At 35.3% G+C, this 21,080-nt stretch overlaps 1 protein-coding gene across 1 annotated transcript in view; it reads right to left on the minus strand.

Annotated features, from left to right (window-relative positions):
* The window catches only part of NAV3 (neuron navigator 3), a 311,096-nt gene that overhangs the window by 35,086 nt on the left and 254,930 nt on the right, over positions 1-21,080 (minus strand). Inside the window, 2 exon segments of the mRNA XM_006179097.2 lie at positions 4,959-5,070; positions 13,816-13,899. Coding sequence (XP_006179159.2) covers positions 4,959-5,070; positions 13,816-13,899 — 196 coding nt within the window.

Here is a 21,080-nt window from a genome sequence, read left to right on the forward strand (position 1 = left end):
TTGAAATAATAATAATAGTAACGATAATAACAACAGGTAATAACAAAGCTAGCATTTACTATGTGCTTACTCTGCTCTGGGAGTATCTAATTTTATTCTTAAAGCACTTAAATTCTAACTTTATTCTTATTACACTTAAATGAGTGTAATTACTAAATATAATTTCCCCACAGTCACACAGCTGAGAAACAGGGGAACCAACTTGAGACTTAGACACATCCTCCTGTCCATTGCGCTAACTGCCAGGTAATACGGCCTTTCTCTACTCCTAAAAAGCATGCACTGCTTCTCTAGTTAATCAGATGCTTTGAACAGGATACCATTTGACAGAAATCACTTTGTGAAGATATTCACTCACTTCATATAATCAGCTTATAAGATTTATTTATAGTTATTAAAATTAAAATTGAAATTATTTCTACTTACAGTGAACTGATCTTAAGTGTTAGTGGAGACACTAACAATTTATAAAATTATTTATAAGGTCAAATATGCTTTTAGACCATTTCTATTACTATATTTAATTGGCATCAATGTAGATTAGCCCAATAAAAGATCACAGTGGAACTTATAAGATGTCAGAAATTACTATATAGCTTTCAAAAAGCTTCCATAAAAATAATGGTATATAATCAAAGGTTTCCAGTTGACTAATTTAACTGTAGAATGACTGATGGCAATGGAACACTAACTGGTGGCTTTCAAAACATACAATAAAAAAGTTTATGCATGGGTGTGTAATATACACACATATATCTCCATCCTTAAACTCATATACATACGTGTCAATAAGTCCTTTATTTTTTTCTGTTAAAAGAATAACCATGCTGAAGAATGTTAATGAGGGGAAAAAAACCAGAGCTGTTTTTAAGAATCTCTAGAGTTTAGTCTAAAAGCATTATTATTTTTTTTAATGATGACAAAACAACATTTACTGTTTTTGCCTGCCAGAAACATTACCAGTGCCAAAATCTAAATCAAGGTGTTTTTGTGTGCTGTTTTGATTCAATAGTAAGGAGGATGGTGCCCCTAAACAACTAACAGGAAAATGATACGAATAAGTAACAAAAGGATACGTGTAGGTATTTATTTGTGTTTTAAATTTCTGCTACAGTTGGCTATAAGCTTTTCTGAACAAGATTAGTATTTGCTAGTTTTCCCTTAATAATTGAATTTTACAAATAGAGTAGATGTAGTAAGTGTTAAAAGTATTCCAGAGTTTTTTTTTTTTTTTCACTATACTCAGAACTAGTAACTTATGTTTGACTTCAATTAATCCCAGATCTTAAAAAGATAGGTGAAGTCATCATCATAGGTCAAGAGCAGTTCTTGGGGGTATTAATTCAGTTAAACTATGACTGCTTTCCAATAACGATTGGCAAGGGCATAATTTCAATCATATCATCGAATGAAGGGAATGCATTTTACTTTTCTCTAACAATTCTTTTCTAGTTTTTGTAAGTATTTGGTTAAGTACATGCAGCATCACAGAGCTCAGGAAAGAATGGTTGACCAAATGAATATCAACAATCTGAATGAATGGAGAAGCGTATTTAAATATATATCTATATTTCAGTTATATTCAATATATATATATTCATTTATTCATTTTCCACTTCCCACTCTGCACCACCACTGCTCCAATTCAAGCTGCCACCATCACCTACTTGCTCTAAGAAGGAACAGCTGTCCAATGCACCTTCAAACCACTCTACAAAAAGTAGCTAGAGAAATCTTTTTAAAGAAAAAAATCTCAGCATCACCTCCTTCCTTAAGACCTTTCAATAGATTCCCATTTCACTATGAATAGAAAACTTTGCAACTCTTAAATATGGCCCGAGAACCCCTCAGTAATCTGGTCTTCTCTCTCCAACCTGGTTCTGCCTATTTCCTTTGGTCATTATCTTCCTTGTATCAGTTCCATAAGGGCACTAATCTCCTTTCTGTTTCAAGACCCTCCTGGAATGCTCTTCTCTCAATATTTGCAATATGGCTTGATAATTATTTCTTGGATCTCCCCTTATACATTGCTATCTGTAATGGCCTTTCTTGACTATGCAACTGGAATAGGTTCCCTGGTACCTTTGTCCTCTATGACACTTACACTTACTCATTTTAGAACTTATAACTGCACTGATATGCAGATTCAGCTACACCACCAATCACAACAATTGTTTATTTCTGCTCTCCCTTAACAGTAAAGGTTTAATGGAGCCAAAGACTATGTCTAGTTCCTTTACCATGATGTAGTCAGGGAATTGTACATGTGGTAGATAATCAATAAGTCCTTATTGAATATATTATTATTATTCCTTCAATGCAATAGTGAGTTTTACTATTACAGAAACACAATCTGAATATCCAATATATACCCCAGCCTTTAAAACTATTTGTTTTTGTTAGTTTTAAATCTTGTAAAATTATTTTTTAAATCTTTCTTGACCAATTTGAATATTATGTGTTACCATTTTGTTCATTTGAGGCACCCTTCCCACATTTCCGGGCACAGGAATTCCTATTTTTCAATCCCAGTAGATGTATTAAGCCACCTGTTGCCAGAGATAAAAGGAATCTTTCCAGAAAGTTTTACTTCAGTGACTTGTACTGGGGTAAAGAAAGGATTAAGCCTTTTTAAATCCCTTCTGGACCTATTTACGACATGAAGATTTAGAACATAAGCTGCTTTATTATAGCTCTGAGATAAGCTTTAAATATGCGGTAATTTTCCATGCTGCATATAAATTAACTCCCCCACATGGAAAGTTGCTAAATTCTTAACAGAAGTAGCCCCTAGAGAACTAGTTTGTCCTTCGATTTCAGTATATCTCATTTTATGTAATTTTTTTCCTAAAATTTAAATTCAAGTTAAAAAATTTTTTTCCCATAAAATTTGAATAAGCCCTTTTATGTGCAATGGCCACTAGGATTTAAAAAACAAACCAAATTACCATCAACCAGGAAAGGTGGCCTTTAAATAAATTAAGGCACCAAAGTATAATGCAAATTTTGATGGGGGAGTATAGTTATTTCCAGAAGCATATCACAAGAGGACCTCACTTTGTTTTAAGAGTCAAGGAAGCATATTTAGGCTAACTCTTGCAAGATCTTAAAAAGTGTTTATGCTGAACAAACAGGGTAGACAGTTCCAGGGCGAATAAAGACTCTAAAGAATTGGAAGACATTCTGGGTTGCTGAAATATACAACATGATAAAAAAAAAAAGCAAGACACAAGGTCTAAACAGTGTCTAGCACGTAATTGCTAATTGATAAATACTTGTTGAATGAATGAGGGTGGAGAAGAGAGATTATGTCATGTTAAGGAGTTAGTATTTCATTTAAAGGAATGGGGAAACCTGTCAGACATATGCTGTTAGACACCTGCTCTGGTCTTAGTGTGAAGAATGGTACAAAGAGGTGAAAGATGAAGAGCAGGAATGTTATTTATGAGTCTGTGGCCACAGTTCATGGGAGAGATGAGGGATAGTGATAGGATCAGAGAAAAGGGAACGAGAGCTATTTCAGGGGTCGAATCAACAGAACTTGGTGATTTATTGGGTGAGGAGCAGAGGATTTCTGGCAATATGGAAGAATGGTGATGCCATTTACTAAGGCAGAGCAGGTCTGAGAAGGAAGATGATGAGTTCAAATTTGGAGATGTTGAGTTTCAGGTGACAAACAGACATCCAAAGATAACCGGATGGAGGTCTCTCTTCAGCAGCTGGATATACAGATCTTTAACTCAAGAGATGAGCCTGGTCTGCGGAGATATATTTGACAGTTATCAACAAATAAGTAATAATTATAGCTAGAGTACAGATTTTTAGATAGGGTGAAGAGAATCACAATGTATAAACTCATAATGGAAGAGAGCTTACGACCAGGTTCTAAGAAATATCAACATTTAACAAGTGCATACATATGACTGAACCTACAAGAGGAACTTTGAAAGAGATTTCAAAGGAGCAGAAGAGAAACTAAGAAAGTGGATGTCATGAGCATGAAAAGAAGTGAAAGTTTCAAGTCGGATGGAATGGACATCAGTATTAAATGCTATCTCCATGACACATACAATAAGAGTTTTAAATGGTGAACTGTATTTAGGGTCCTATAAGTCAATACTGATGCGGGAGAGAACAGTTTTGGTGGCGTGGTGGGAAGAGGAACCACACTCTATCGGTCTGAAGTGTGACTGGCTGTTGAAGACACTGAAAGAGTCCATAAAGCTTTCCCAAAATTCATCTGGAAATGAGAAGAGAGAAGGTAGAGCATTCAAGATTTAGGAGAGCATTTTTCAGCAGGTAAAGAGTTGAGCTACCAAAAAGAGTTAGAGCAAGAATAAGTAGAACCAATGTAAAGAGAAAAATGACATGACATTATCACAGAGTATTTCTGCAGTGGCAAACTAAGGTGTGGGTGGTGGCAGAGAAGATTATTTTATCATTGTTTAGAATCACTGAAGCCTAGTCATAACAAAAAAAAACACGCCAACTTCTAGTCCGCTGTCTTCCTGTTTTTAAGTCCCCTGCAAGAAATCTGTCTTTTTACTGCCCCCACCCAGGACGAGTTGCTCCCAATACCCATCACATCACCATATAGATTATTTTATTTTTGTATCTAGATCTAGATTTTCATACTCCTTGCTGGGTTTGTTTTGTTTGAAGTCAGATATGAATGTATTAACCAACCTCCCCATACCCACCTTCACCAAATCAATTGCAGAGAAACATGTACAACCACAGAAGCAAATTCCTTCAGATCAGTTTAAAAATTATTTGATACTGAAAGCTACTACTGAAAGCTATGGTTCTTAAATTCTAGGATTCTGACTGCATCAACACCAGCTTACTCGGTACTCATAAAAGGCAGTGCCACTGAGTAAAAGCAGCTTTGCTCTAATTAATAAACAAAACAGATGTTCATAATACTGGATGAGAAATGGCAATATTTCTAAATGTACCTTTGGGAGGGTGGTCTGGACCGTTCAGCGCCCCTTGAATGGCCGCCTGGGCAGCAGAGTTCTGGGCCTTGAGCATTTCAATGGTTTCTCTTAGTTCTATCAGTTCAGATTCCTGTGAAACAAACACAATTTAGAAGCTTTAATACTTAGAGAGAAAAGCACAATGTTCTTACTCCTAGTTCACCACCAGATGAGTTTGATTTTATGGAGTGCTCACATCCCTGGGAGATTTGGATGCGTGGCTGACCTTTTAAGTTGTATCTTACAACTTCTTACTTGTAAATGTAAGAAGCTAAATGTAATGGAGAATTTTAAAAAGATGTCTTGGTTAGTCTGTTATAAACATGATCTGAATTGCCTTTATTCCTTTAAAAGGGTAGTACCCAAGGCTGACCAGTACAACCTAAAGCAAGATACCACACTGCTCACTTTATATACCAAACTTACGAATACTATCTAGAGGTTATACTACACAGTTAAATGCCAGCACTGTGCTGGTACATCCTATTGCATTTATTGTTCACTGGAAACCCTGAGTTTTTGTCAGATGAGTGATTTCAGATTTTATCTCATTTATTTTGCACTTGGGGAATAGGTTCTTTGTATTCAAATATAAAACCAACCTGGAACTCATTTCTAACTCACTCCTATTAAATGTCACATTATTAAATTCTGCTGGCACATCAAGGTCATCAATCTCAAATTCTAGTACTTTTCTTTTTTCCAGTAAAATACCCTTTATTAAGACCCAGTTTCACCATGTCAGAGAATACAGGAATTTTTTTCAAGTGAATAGAAATGTATGTAATATGTAGTCTTTAAGACTAGTTCAATTATTCTTGAAAGTTCACAAATCAAATTTTTATAAAAACATCTATTTTCTTATTGAATTTAGGGTAATTTTAAGATGTGTCTCAGTGAAAAATTCTTGTATAAATCTGATCTTCCAGAGTAATTTAAGTGAGTATTTTTACCAGAAGTAGAGAACTCACTATGAGGGAGATAAAATAACAACAACAGAAAGGAACTGGAGTGCTGTTTCAGCAGAAGCAATATTTCCAAGATCAAAAACAAGGAGTGTCCTTCTCGGCAGTGATAGCAATCCTAAAAATTAGAATCCTTGTCAGCCTCTTAGGGGAGAATTCCCCAGTAGTGTAACTTGTCACTCATCATTTTCTCCATCATCTTTGGTAGAAAGCTGAAGAACCAAGCTTGGGTTCTTCATTCCATGGTAAGTAGTTGATGCCTGTGCCATGTCTCCCAGAATATAGGAAAAAAGGCAGGGTTATGACAACTCTCTGCAGGGAACCACTTCATACATGGGAATGTCCAATGACTATTCTAACCTTAGACACTTTTTTTTTTTTTTCCTAAAAAACAGAGAGATGGTGCTAATTGAAATGATATCCAAGTTTGGAATAGGTACCCGGCACCTCATTTATCTATTTTTGTTGGGTATCTGATATATTCCTGGTAGAGGACAGTTAACTATTAAAAAAAAAAAACCCTCTTATAGACTTTTGACAGCTTATAAGTCAAAGAATCTCATAATGGAAAATCAGCTGTGACCTCCTGTTTTCATACATTGATCTTCAAATGCTTGACTGCAATTTCATTTGCATCTATTTATCATGAAGGAAAAAAAGTACATGGTGTTGGAAAACTGTCAATATTATGACATAAAGTTCTGGCACAATTCCTCATAATTTCTCAGTTTCTGCAAGTTCTAGCTATAGTCTATCCCTTGCTCAACCAGTAATAGGTAAGTTTACCAAAAATTAATATACTTTCTATTTAAAATAAATCTCCCTAGTGATAAAATATTTACTGGAAATTCACTCTGCTTTTACCAGAAATTTACTCACAAAAGGATACCTATAGTGCATACTTAATGAATCATATAATTTAAGTAGTAATTTCACAATATATAGACTAGGATGAATGCCAAAGTTTGAAGTCTGATTTTTCACCCTTGAATTTAAAATCAATAGTTCTTGTACTATAGATGAAAAATCTGCTAAAAAATTTGGTTTTAGGTTTAAAGAGGAAAAATGAAAATAAAATCTCACGCAAATGGGTAAAAATTTAGTTTAATTTTATGGGTTAGCTGACTTATGTCATGTCAAAACTTTATTCTTTTTTGCAGAAATCTTTTCTAGAAACTGTTTTAAAAAACTAGAAGTGAAATGTTCAGGTAATATTGATTTTTTCCCCAAAATTGTATTTAACATGAAACAGAAGGTGATCACTTTCTAAAATTAAGCATCATTTTAAAAACAACAGATACTACCAGGGTGGTTGTTACTCTGTGTGGCACAGTGAACCCAAAGGAAGAAAAACTAGGTAAGAAATACATTCATTATATAATGTGGGAAAAATCACATCTATGACAAATCAGTCTACTCAAATTCATATTAGTATTTCTTTAGGAGATTTTTATAAGTATAAAATCTTATATCTTAATCTTTTGCAAGCATCTATAAAACATTCTACAGTCTTTAAAAAGATAGTTAAACTTTCCGTTGATGATCTGTTTAAACTTGAACTAGTTATCTCTTCATATCTGCAAAATTCTCTTCCTTTTTTCTTACTTCAGTTAATAAGATCTACCCTCACCATCACTCAAACTAGAACCATGTCTTTCTCTGTCTTTTAATATGATGTCCCCCTTGGCTTTGAATGTCCTGCCTCACCCTTAAGGCCATGGTGAAATGTCTCTATACATGTGACACCTCTGAGTTTTCCTTTCAGGGAAAATGAAAAGGTCCCTCCTTGGTGTTCCCAGACCATCTAATACATTCACCTTATTCAGTTGTTGAAGAGTTTATCTTTTCACTTGATTTATGATTTCAGTAAATGTTGGGATGATTGTGTTCAAATCTTCTGGCCTATGATAAACAAGTGTTTTTCCCCTTCCAAGAATAATGTAAAACTTCAATTCTACTACATATTTTAACAAGAGGGGGGGTCTGGTCACTTAGAGTGTTATATACTAAAATTGTCAATAACTTTATTATGCGTTATAAACCCAAAGTCTCAGTATGGCTAAATCAGTGGAATCATTTCCTTTGCATGGCAACAAAGTGGGTTTTCCTTTCTCTCTTTTCCAACAGTGTATAGACATGAATATAAAGCCTTTTAAAATGAAAACTTGACCGAGCCATAGAACTTTTTCATAGTCTATTTCTAGTCTTTTTCCCCCTTCATAATTATAGTTGGTTGTTCACATTTATTTTATTTTTTAAGCTATGTATTTCCTAAGATGCCTATAATGCATGAAAATTGCAGTGCTGCCTCCAAGTACAGTTGCAGATCCCCTTTTTTTGGCCATAGTGGAGAGTGTGAATCAGAAAAACAGTTAGAAGTGAGTTCCAGAGACAGCCAATTATAAAATGGCTTGATAATCTGAAATATTTTCACATAGCCTTTTTATTTTAAAGATGACCTAAGATACTTAAGTTTTGAGAATCCGTATGACACCTGCAGAAAGAATCTGAAACACGTACATGCCATCGAGAATTTGCAGTCCATTCCTTTAATTCAGTAGTTTTCAGTTTCCTATTCTCATTAGGTACCAAAGAGAAGACTGAGGCTGGAATAATTCTGAAAAGGGTCTTGGGAATAAGTCGATCAGGTAATATTTTGTTGATATTTCTCATTTTTCAAAAATGATACTTTAAAACTTGGGAAATGAACTAAAATTTCATTTGCCTAGAATGAGCCCTTCAAGGTAATGATGCCCAAACACAGGCTGGTCATGGAAACGTCCAGGGTTCTGTAACAGTGTCTTGCCTAAAAGAAGCTGGATGGAGTCAAGATCTCTTCTAACTCTTTTGTACAAGTCTCTGAGGCTAAACAAGTGATCAAGGTCAGGCTTGAAATGCTTCAAAATAAAATGATCAAATATTGTGTCCTAATACTAGCGTTGCTTGGTGTTTTTCCAACCTAATTTCCTATCTACATCTGACCTGTTTTCCAGTTTCTCCTGGACACAGGTCTTGTTGAGAATCCCACAGTTTGGCACCAAATCTCATCAACTAACTTAATTTTCCAGGCAAGTTTCTTAAAATGTTTCCACTGAACCTGTCTTTTGCTTCCCCACATTGACACAGTTACTCTCTCATTATCTACATTATCTAGCTGTAGTTTCCTTGAACACATCCTTCTTCCTAACCCTTTGCATGTATCTCAAAATCTTGTAAGTTTTTCTGCTGAAAGGACCTGGCCAGCTCTAGTTCTAACCAAATAAACTGAATTCATCAAATCCCCAGAGCATAAGTAACTTAAGTCTGTAACTTAACGGGTTCAAATTATCTCATGCCCTAAAAGGCTGATGAATGCATTTTCTGAGTCTAGTGATCAATTTTTAAAAACACTTCTAGATGATAAATATTTTAACCTGAACCAGGAAGAGTGAATTTAAAGACCCAATTCAACTAAATGTTTAGCTTCTACGTGATCTATTTCCAGAGTGTTGGCTTTGAAACTTCTCAGTCTTAATGTTTAAGTTTCTATTCATCTAGGCATCCAAAAAAGTAGTTTCACGGAGGTAAGAATGAACAAACCCTTGACTTTATAGTAAGCATCAGGGTCAATATCTGAGCTCCACCACTCAGACAAAAAAGATACTCTCTGCTCTGATCTTCTAACAAGACTAACCTAGCATTCCTTCATATACATTCTAATTGCCTTTAGTAGGACAACTATGAGGAATTGATTTGAAAGTCAGTGAGGACAGCTTTAATAACTTTGCAAGGATTTGGCAGTAGTTCTATAAAAATTTCGTTTATAAAGATACAGATTTTTAGAATTCTTGCCATTTTGATGACCTTTATTGCAGCCTTTCTCATCTGGCAATCTGTAAGAAAATAAAACCTTGAACAATAATCTGAGTGACAATTTTTTTTTCAATTCTGACAAAGATGGTACATAGCCAGTACCACTCAAGATGCAGTGAAAAAAGAAATTATTTCCTTACATAGAATTGATGCTTCAGGACATTAGGTCTTAATTCTTTTCAAGAATCTTGGTGGAGAAGAGCTAGTAAAGGGACAAGGACGTGAAATCCAGGTAGAATTCTTGATCAAACTATGACACTAAGACATTCTGTTGAGCCTTAGGCAGAGGGCAATACCTGGGAATAATGTCACCCTCCAGGCAGCATTACTGACAATTATCTTAATTACTCCTACTTATAGACTTACAATTATATAACATGTGGTCTTTTGGCAGGTATTGGGAATGCTGTTAAACGATGGGGAAATACTGCTAAATTGATCTTCATTAACTAATTTTTATCATGCTAGTCGAGTATCAAAAACCTTTGAATGGCTCCTTGTTTCCAAAGACCAGATTCTTTAGACATCTTTCAAGCCTTAGTTCCACATTTCCCTCCACATTCCTTCTTTTTCCCCATCGTCTCCCATCATTTCCTGCCTTGCTGCTCACGCTCATGGTGTTTCTTCCTCTACAACACATACAACTCCATTTCCCCCGAATTAATCTCCTCCATCCTCCCAGAGCCCAGGGAGGCTCCTCTGTGCCACCTCTCTAAAACAAGTATGAAGATGCGGTGATTCTCTGTGAGAACACTCAGGATACTGTTCTGTTATATTTCTAATTGTAGCCCAAATGTTCTTTCTGCCTCCTTAGTTATTCATATGCGTTTTTTCTTCTTCTTTTTTTTTTTTTTTACCCGGCTACAAGTATATAAAAGCAGTGTTTTGGCTCATACATTTAGCAAGAAAATCAGCATGACCTGGCATCTAGAAATGAGAAAAAAAATTAGAACGCTATTTAAGGGAGTGATTTTGGTCCACAAATCATACAAAAGCTTTGATACAGTTTTCAGGCTATTAATGCCATAGGACTGTTGAAAAATCACACACTGAAGCAGGAGACTTGGATTTGAGTCCGAGTTCAGTTTATCTATTTCTCAAGTCGGTAACCAAGCCCATGTAACCACCTTCGCTTTTGGTTCTTCACGTGTTAGCGACCTAACTTGCTTCCTAACATCCTCATTCTCAGCTTTAAGTTCTTCAGTGGCGCTTATCTTCACCTGAAATCCTACATGTTTTAATTGTAATTTTACCAGAGTCTGTCACCCACTAGAATATAAACTCTATTTTATATTATAACTAGTTATAAAGTACAATGTGTGTACTCTGTGTGTGTGTGTGTGTGTGTGTGTATTTCACTGCTGAATTCTCAGGAGCTACAACAGTACCTTATTCACAAAAGACAGTCAATATAACTCTGGCGACTGACTAAATGGAGCAATGAACCTTGGAACTCCAGAACAGTTTCAAAATCTCTGCTCTAAATTCTCTGTTCTTTCTTCCCAGGATTGTTGGATCACCAGAGAGCAATATGCCCTTTTATCTCAGCTCCCTGAAGAAATGACTTTACTGAAATATGATTAAATGTTATGCCCTCAGCTTTTAGAGAAATGTCTATTTGAACAGTGTTTTGTCTTTTTTTTTTTTCATTCCATGACCTCAATTTAAGAAACTTTACAATAAATTTGTCCTTGAATTCAGTGCCCGTAACTTTGTCTTTTCAATCTAAGTTATGCTCTTCTGTTCAGAAAATGAGAGCTAAATATACTAAGCAATCTCTGTTTGTGTCTCAACTTCCTAGACATGAATTCTGCTCAGTGCTCTGAGGCAGTAATTACCCAGGCTCAAGCATCTTGTTCTAGATGCTTGGTTTTCACTAGACTCTGTCATTGAATTGTGCCATGTAACTCAATAAACTATATAATATTCTCAAAACCACTTTGGAAAGAGGCACGTTATAAATCTCAGATAATAAAATAAACCACACATTGTTAAATAGCTGATAAAATAAACATTGTTAATAAAATATGTTAAAACAATGTTAATAAAATATAATGCTAATGTCATTGTTATAAAAATCAATGTTAATAAAACAAAATAAACATGGTTGTGTGTGTTTATAGCTTTCAATCAAAAGAGCAATCATTGTGTTTTCAGCTAATAAATGGCAAAGGGCAATTGCAGACATCATGAGACCTGAAAAAACTTTATAATCTCAGCCATACTACTTCAAGGATAATGTGCAAATAATAAGACAATTCTTTCTATTAAGGAGATGTATTTAACATATTCAGGGATTACTCATAGGTATTATAAATTAACAAGTGTATATTTCCAATTTCCATGAGAAATTTTGCCTACAAATATAAAAGAGTTGAAGGAAATAGGGAGGGGCGATACATATTAATTTTGACATCTTAAAGAAATGGAGACTTCAATGCTACCTGTGATTACAGTAATATGCAGCGTGTGGCCAATGATGAATTTGGTTCAGGTCACATTTTTTAAGCGACAAAAGGAGAGCAATTTAAAGAAGGCAATATTTGTTGATTATCCACTACATGTGACATAGGATAGTATCTCACTTATTCATCATAATGATTCTACAAGGTTGTTATTGTAACTCCCACTTCTCAAATGACAAAGCTGAGGGTTAGGAAGGGAGATTCCAAAGCTCTTGAGAGACCTCACTGAGATTCAAACTCAAGGCTATCAGACTCCAACATTTATATTCTTTTTGAATTGGCTGCCCTAAAAAAGGCCCTGTGTTCTTATTTGCTGAATTCTTATGTTACATAGTGCAATGGTAAACTGTATGCCCTCAAAAGATTAAGATAAAATGTATGTGCTCAAAAGGAGTTTATCCCCCCTTTCAGAACAGGTTTGACAGGGAAGGACAGTGTTTGCTTACATGGGTCCGAGAGGGCTATGAAATAGGAGAATGAGAGATAAGGGCGCACAGAATACAGTCTTCTAATTATACAGGCAATTAGAGGGATATGCAATTTTCTCTTTTGGTTTAATTGGACTGTTCTGTCTTTTTTTAACTGTAAAAAAATGATAAGCTGACAAAACTCGGGAAAGCTGGCTGGTTCTTTAACTTCACTGCCATACTTCACAGAACTAAAGCCCAAACTGAAGCCTTCCCTAAGGGTATATATACTGATTCTGCAATTATCAAAAACTTCCTAGATTATGGATCTCTTTGAAAATTAGATGAACACTGTGGACATCTGCTCCTATTATGCACATATGCCATTTCTTACAAATATTTCCATCCCATTTTAGAGACTTCCTCTGTCTCTGACACTCATCCAAGAACTCAGGTTAGGGCCACCAAACTAATGGCAGGGAGGTAAGCTGCTGGTCATCATATGGAAAGTGTCCAGATTCTTTCTAGGCAGCGCAGACCTTTTTGATACTTCTGCCTTTGTGAGCCAAAGTCTCTGTTTCTTTCTTTTAAGTATTCCTTCCTCCACTCCATAAAAATCCATCAGGTTGGACTGTCCCTTGTCCCATGGACACTGTAACCTAAGGCCCTTTACTTCATAGATCCCCAGCCTCTGTTCCAGGCCTTCTTCATGAGTACCTCGGACCACAGCCACGGTCTATAAATGGGCTTACAGACCATGGATTTGTGAAAAATCTTATCAGAGTGCAACCCTTGTCAACTGCGTAACAAATTCTTCCTCGGATATGCTAATGCCTCTCCTGTACCACTGCTTCTCTTTTGTAACATTTGGTCTTCTTTTAATAGTTCTAGTCAGAAGTAAAATAATACACTGCCTAGCAAGAACTTGTGTGTGTGCGTGCCAGCATGAGTTAATCTAAATCACGTCTTTAAATTAAAATCTGAAAAGAAAAGGTATTATCTCATCGTTGTTCCAGTTTACTGTAGAGTAGATCCTGAGTATTATTTCTAAGGAGCTGCATCTCCTTAAACATCCTTGAGCATTGTTTAAACATCCTATCCAGCCTGCTGTCTTACTGCAAGCCCCAGTGGCAACTCGTGAACATACCTTCTGTTCCGCTGTCATGGTCAGACTTTGCAGTCGGCCAGTCATATTCCCTAAACTCTTTTCAAAAGCTGCTACGAGATGAGCCTGTGAACAAAACGGAAGGAACATGTCTTAAGTGTCAGAACCTTATGCGGATGGATGAAAACCCTTCATTTCAGAAAAAAATTCTAACTGTTTCAGTACTATGACCATCATGGTTAGTTTCCAATGATGACTTGACACACATTTTCATCTATTATTTTTAAACTTTCCCTTAAAAAAGATCACTGCTTCAGTCTCTTGACATTTAATGTGAGTTCCACTTCTGGAAGGGAACTGTATTTTGCAAATAATAACACCTTCTAACTTGCTCATCATGGAGGATTTGACACACAAGAAACTGGACAAAGTTCTGCGTTGCCAAGTTTTTTGACTCAAAGCCCAAGAGAAGGTCACTACAATAGTTCAATGGATGAATGTTCCTCATTTTGATACCTACACGGTGACCTTTGAAGATATTGTTAGCTCCCCTATGGAAAGGAAGCTCTCCTTCAAGTGTCAGACATCTGCTGACAGCTATAGCAGCATCTTTCCTCTCTTTCTACTTGCAAAGAATTGGAACGAAAAGAGTTGTCTTCACTTTCCAAACTCTTTTCAATAAAAAGGCTTTTATTTCTACTCTATTCCCTTCAACTAAGGACGTGTTGGTAGGCCAGCTAGAAATAATATTCACTTATATCTTATTTATGTCTTTGTCGCTTTGGGGTTTTATTTTACATCTCAGAGAATTATACATATTGCTGTACATCACCCTAACTCTTATGATTAAGAAGTATTTGACAATCTTACTATAGCTCTAAAACAGACCAGTTACTATTGATACACCATTATGCAACAGCTTGATCCGCAGAGTATTAAGCATGAAAAAATGCTTCGATCTCGCACCGTGGCTTGAGATAGAACTCCAGGTGTATAATCTCAACGTGATCTAATATTACTGCACACTTAAAAGGATATGAGTATAGAATATTCTACAACCTATATCTATAATAAACTATGTGTGGGAGGGAAATCTGGCAATCCTTGGCAAAAGATGAATTTTTTGAGGGAAGGAAGGGAGTAAGAGGACTCGCCGTTCATTGCTTTGTGACTCTAGCAGAGCTGAAAAGCTGAGGCACCTATTATCAAATGGATCTCAGGAGTCCTAAGAATTGGGGCACTGGAAGTTTATTCCATTATTGGCAACAGCTAGAATGTACAAGTCCCTTCCATTAGCATCATGATACAAAGGCGTCTTTGTTCCTAGCTCTGAGCTGATCCCGGGATGCCTTTCTCCCCCTGACGCTGCAATACAGAGAAAGACGTTTTGTGGAGAATGCTATTCATCATCAGTCCATCAGTACAACTCTATTCTTTCCCCAGTCCCTCCTCTGTCCTTCCCCTTTTCCCTCTCATAAACACTCACATACAAACAATCTTGAGAACTATTCTCAAAGGTTTGTTAGCAGATTTAATTGGACAAATAACACTCCTAAAAAAAAAAGAACAGTATCATATAGTTGAAAATGTTTTCAGTGACAAGGAATGTCACTACATCAGACTTAGTACCTTCAGAAATGAGCATAAGGTTAGGTGCCAATCTGTCTTATATTAACCTTCCCACTATTAAAAGTGAACGAAATGAAAACGCACAGCTCACTGGTTTCTCATCATGAACATTCATGCACTCCCCCTGCCAAGTCAAGAAATAGGACATTTCTAGACCCTGGAAGTCCTCCCCTGCCCCTTCCTCACTACTGTTCCCTCTCCCTTCCCTGAAGAGAACCACTGCGGTGACCTGGGGGGGTAGCTATTTTCTTGCTTCTCTTTATAGTTGGGCCACCTAAGCTTTCATTTCTAGACACTGTGTTTTAGCTTGGCCTATTTTTAAAACTATCCAAGTGGAATCACATCGCATGATTTTTTGTGTCCTTTTGCTTAACACTGTGTTTTAAGATTCACTCATGGGGTGTGTAGCAGGGGTTAGATTTTGCTGTAAAGCACTGCTCTACGTGATTTATAATCGATTTGCCCATTAGTAACTGATTCCAGTTTAGACTATTAAACATAATCCTGCTATGACTTTACAAAGCTAAAATTGCTTGTTTTCTTTTAAAATAGAAAAACTTTGCTAATATTCACTGAAAAAAAATATGAGAGTCTACACAATGTGGCAAAGTTTTAATTCTCCCAAATAACTATAAAGCTAATTTGTTGGATAATGAGTCCTTGAAGGTATAAACTTATAGGCAATTACTTCATTTTACCATCTGTACATATTTTATCAGTTTAATAGGAGTTAAAATATGACAAAGAAAGCAGAACTGTGAAGAAAATGTTGTAGCTATTGAGTAAATACAAACTATTCACCATTATAATGTCAGTTTCCAATCTTTGGAAAATTGCTCTTTATTAATTATTCACAAGAACATGTAACTGATTACAAAAGAGAACATTTAAATTTGAGTCACATTGTTCTCAATGGAAAGTTATGTTAGTGAAATGCTGCTTTAAGTCTATGTCCCCTTGGCTTAGTTTAATCATACTAGCTTTGTTACTCTGAAGGTAAGAAACAATGAAATTTCTCACCAACTGGACTAATGGAAAAGGAGTACAAGAAGCAAATAAAGGAAGGCATTTCTATCAGTGAAAATCTCCATCACTTCGTTGGAGAGAAAATGGAATGTAAAACCAAGTAAAACTATAGGAAAATATATCTTGTTTGAAAAACCTTATAAAATGATGACTTTTTAAAAAATCATGGGTTTTTCACAGGGATTGTTAATCATAGTTTAACTTGGTTCTGACTTTTTTCTTAGCAGTTGCAAAATTTTCAAGCCAGAAATTGTATCAGCGGGTTGATGAATATTCCCTCCTTGTACTGGGTGAAGTCTGCAAAGGTAATGAAATAGACAAGACAGGATACTAATTAAAGGAACGTATTTGTAATACATAATGTCTTTAGTTTTAGAATCAACATAACATAATCTGCAAGGACATGCAAAGAAAATTATTGTAAAGAAAATAAACAATATGATGGAATATCATTATGAAAAATGCCTGCATTCCATTGGTTCATTCAGAAGTCAGTGACAGTCCATCAATCAAATAACAAAACCTCGATACAGAGATTTAGATGGGGATATAGCTAGTTAGATAGATGGATAAAAAGATGACTTTACATTTGAAAATCAACAGATGAAATGAAAATGACTCTGAAAGTATCATAAATAAGATTTCATATTTCTTTGACTGTATACCATTGCCTCTTCAATGTTTTCATTGTTAATTATGTGCAAAATTGTTTTTTTCTTAAAGGAGATACAGAAAAACAAGAGTAAACTTCCAGATTATATAAAAATATTAAATAGAGCAAAGGAGTAGGACACAATCCCAAGCAAATGACACTTGAGAGATTTTTTGTTAAAAGACTTCTGTGCTTAAAGGCAACCCCCCCAAACCCCCGCCAAAAACAAAACCCACAAAAAACAAAACATAACAAAAAACCAGAAACTTTGGTTTCATTACAAATTCATTCAGTGATGTCTCTGAAATTTGAAAACTGGTAGTAATAACTAGCCTTAGTGCCCATTTCTGGATTATCTGATGGCTGAGACTCATAAGGAAATATATTAAGACACAAACAAATGCATCCCCCTGGTCTGGCTGCATGAAGCTGTGGGCGAGAGGCCAGAGGGCACCTGGCTGACTGTCTTATGTGACTGTACATCCACTGTTGCCTTGGCTGGTGGGGCTCCTGTTTTCTTCCTGTCGGTGGGGTATAGACTTGAAGAAGTCCAGGCAATAGCCCTTGCCAACATGCCCTTTCTCCTTTCTACATACATCCTAGTGGAAACAGCTCTACAAAGAGGCTTCCCAGGGCTTTCCACAGATCTGCTCAGACAACTTCATAAGCAGCAGGGAAGGCCCAGTGCCCATTCTACTGAATGGAGGTTATGCTCTGCCAGTCAGATGAAAGGTGAGCTGACTGAATACCTTCCTGACTTACCAATGCCCCTTTTAACAAAGGGGAAAAAAGCATTTTAGTAGAGAAGCAGATGTTTCAAATTTAAATATTAAAATACAGATTATTATTATTATTATTGCAGATTATTATTGTGTGGGCTCCATATAAATATAATCATGACAGGTCCAAACACGAGACACATCAATTAAAAAAAAACCCCCAAATGAGGAAAACCATTTAAGTCCTAATAGAATTATTAATATACTGAGTAAAAATGAATAGCTGGATCTTAATATGATTACTAAATAAAAATAATAACAGTTAATATTTTCTCTAAAACCAAACCAAATCAATAAAGTCAGAAATGAAAAAGAAGTTACAACTAGCATGACAGAAATACAAACGATTATAAGAGACTGCTATGAACAACTATACCAATAAAATAGACAACTTAGAAGAAATGGACAAATTCTTAGAAATGTATCATCTTACAAGACTGAACCAGAACGAAACAGAAGATGTGAACAGACCAACTACCAATAATGAAATTAGATCAGTAATTTAAAAACTCCCAACAAACAGAAGTTCAGGACCAGATGGCTTTACAGGTGAATTCTATCAAACATTCAAAGAGTTAATACTATCCTCCTTAAACTATTCCAAAAACTGCAGAGGAAGGAAGATTTCCAAACTCATTCTATGAGGCTAGCATCACCCTGATACAAAAATCAGACAAAGATACCACAAAAAAAGAGAAAACTATAGGTCAATATCACTCATGAACATAGATGTAAAAATCTTCAACAAAATACTAGCAAACTAACTCCAACAACACATTAAAAGCATCAGATATACACCATGATCAAGTGGGATTTATCCCAAGGATGCAAGGATTTTCCAATATCTGCAAATCAATCAATGTAATACACCGCATTTACAAATTAAAGAATAAAAACCATATGATCTTCTCAATAGATGTAGAAAAAGCTTTTGGTAAAGTTAACATCCATTTATGATAAAAATGCTCCAGGAAGTGGGCATAGAAGGAACATACCTGAACATAATAAAGGCCATATATGACAAACCCATAGCTAACATCATACTCAATGGTGAAAAGCATTTCCAGTAACATCAGGAATAAGACAAGGATGTCCACTCTTGCTACTTGTATTCAACATAGATTTGGAAGTCCTAGCCATAGCAATGAGAGAATAAAAAGAAATAAAAGGAATCCAGATTGGAAAAGAAGAAGTAAAAATGCCAATGTTTGCAGATGACATTATAGTATACATAGAAAACCCTAAAGATGCCACCAGAAAACTATTAGAGCTCATCGTGAATTTGGTAAAGCTGCAGGATACAAAATTGAGACACAGAAATCTGTTGCTTTTCTATACACTAAAAATGAACTATCAGAAAGAGAAAATGAAATGATCCCATTTACCATTGCATTGAAAAGAATAAAATACTTAGGAATAAACCTACCTAAGGAGGTTAAAGACTTGTACTTGGAAAACTATAGGACACTGATGGAAGAAATTGAAGAAGACACAAACAGATGGAAAGATATACCATGTTCTTGGGTTGGAAGAATTAATGTTGTTAAAACGACCATGTTACTCAAGGCAGTCTACAGATTCAGTGCAATCCCTATCAAATTACCATTGACAATTTTTTGCAGAAATAGAACAAATAATTTTAAAATTTATATGGAAAGACAAAGACCCTGAATAAATAAAAGACTGATAAGGGGTTAATATTCAACATACATAATCAGGCCTTACAGCTCAACATCAAAAAAAAAAACCCAATTAAAAAATAGGCAGAAGAACTGAATAGATATTTTTCCAAAGAGGAAATGCAGATGGCCAACAGGCACATAAAAAGATGCTCATCATCTCTAAACATCAGGGAAATGCAAATCAAAACCACGGTGAGATATCACCTCACATCTGTCAGAAATGCTATCATCAAAAAGAACACACATAACAAATGCTGGAGAGGATGTGGAGAAAAGGGAACCCTTGTACACTGTGGGGATGTAAATTGGTGCAGCCACTGTGGAAGACAGAACGGAGGTTCCTCAGAAAATGAAAAACAGAACTACCACATGACCCACAATTCCACTCCTGGGCACATATCTGAAAAAAAACCCCACTAATTTGAAAAGATACATGCACCCCAATGTTCATAGCATCCATTATTTACAATTGCCAAGGTATGGAAGCAACCTAAGTGTTTATCAACAGATGAATGGATAATGAAGATGTGCATGTATACAGTGGAAGTCTACTCAGCCATTAAAAATGAAATTTTGCTGTAGCAACATAGATGGACTTGGAGGGCATTATGCTAAGTGAAATAAGCCAGAGAAAGACAAATACAGTGTGATATCATTTATATGTGAAATCTAAAACAAACTAGTGAATAAAACAAAAAAGAAGCAGACTAACAGATACAGAACACAAATTATTGGTTACCAGTGGGGAGGGGAGAGGAGAAGGGGAGGGGCAATATAGGGGTAGGTGATTAAAAAAGTGCCTATTATGGGATTATAAAAAAAGTGTGAAATTTTTGAAAATTGTAAAGTACTATAGAATTTAAGCTCTCTCATTCAATTAAAAATACAAATAAAAATTTTAAATGAATATCTGTATCTTAAAATGATCACTAAATAAAAAATAATAACACAATAATATATAGAACCAAACATTGTAATTCATTTTTATAAATCATGGCTATTACACTTCTGTACAACAATGGGCATTGTAGTGATCCCATTTCATCAAAAAGTATAAAGTTTACTTGAGGTCTAAGTAAAAAAATAAATAAAAGACTTATCTCTACTTCCGAACAGGAAATGTATAAGATTTTTTTAAAAATTTGACTTATATTGAAGAAATTCTATACAAAATTTTTTCAATTTTATGATTAATTTAATTTCTATACTGTGTACTAAAATATATGCATATATTACATACATCAACAGATATTAACTCCAGGACAATGAAGTAAAACATACTCTGAATGAAATTTAGATGCAGTATTTCTCAGAACTGAGGAAAAAACAAGTGTTTCCTCAAGTAAATCCTTTGATGACTGATTATGGTGCATTGAATCTAAGGTGACATTTTAAAATAAATGCTGAAGAGTATGAGTTCAAGATGGTTTGTACCTTCATGCATAATTCAAATTTCTAAATGTGTAAAGGAGATTTTATCCTTTAAGTACAAACGGACATACATATACAAGACTCCATCCCTAGTAATTATAATGATAT

Source organism: Camelus ferus, chromosome 12 (genome assembly GCF_009834535.1).
Source record: "Camelus ferus isolate YT-003-E chromosome 12, BCGSAC_Cfer_1.0, whole genome shotgun sequence".
Lineage (NCBI taxonomy): Eukaryota > Metazoa > Chordata > Mammalia > Artiodactyla > Camelidae > Camelus > Camelus ferus.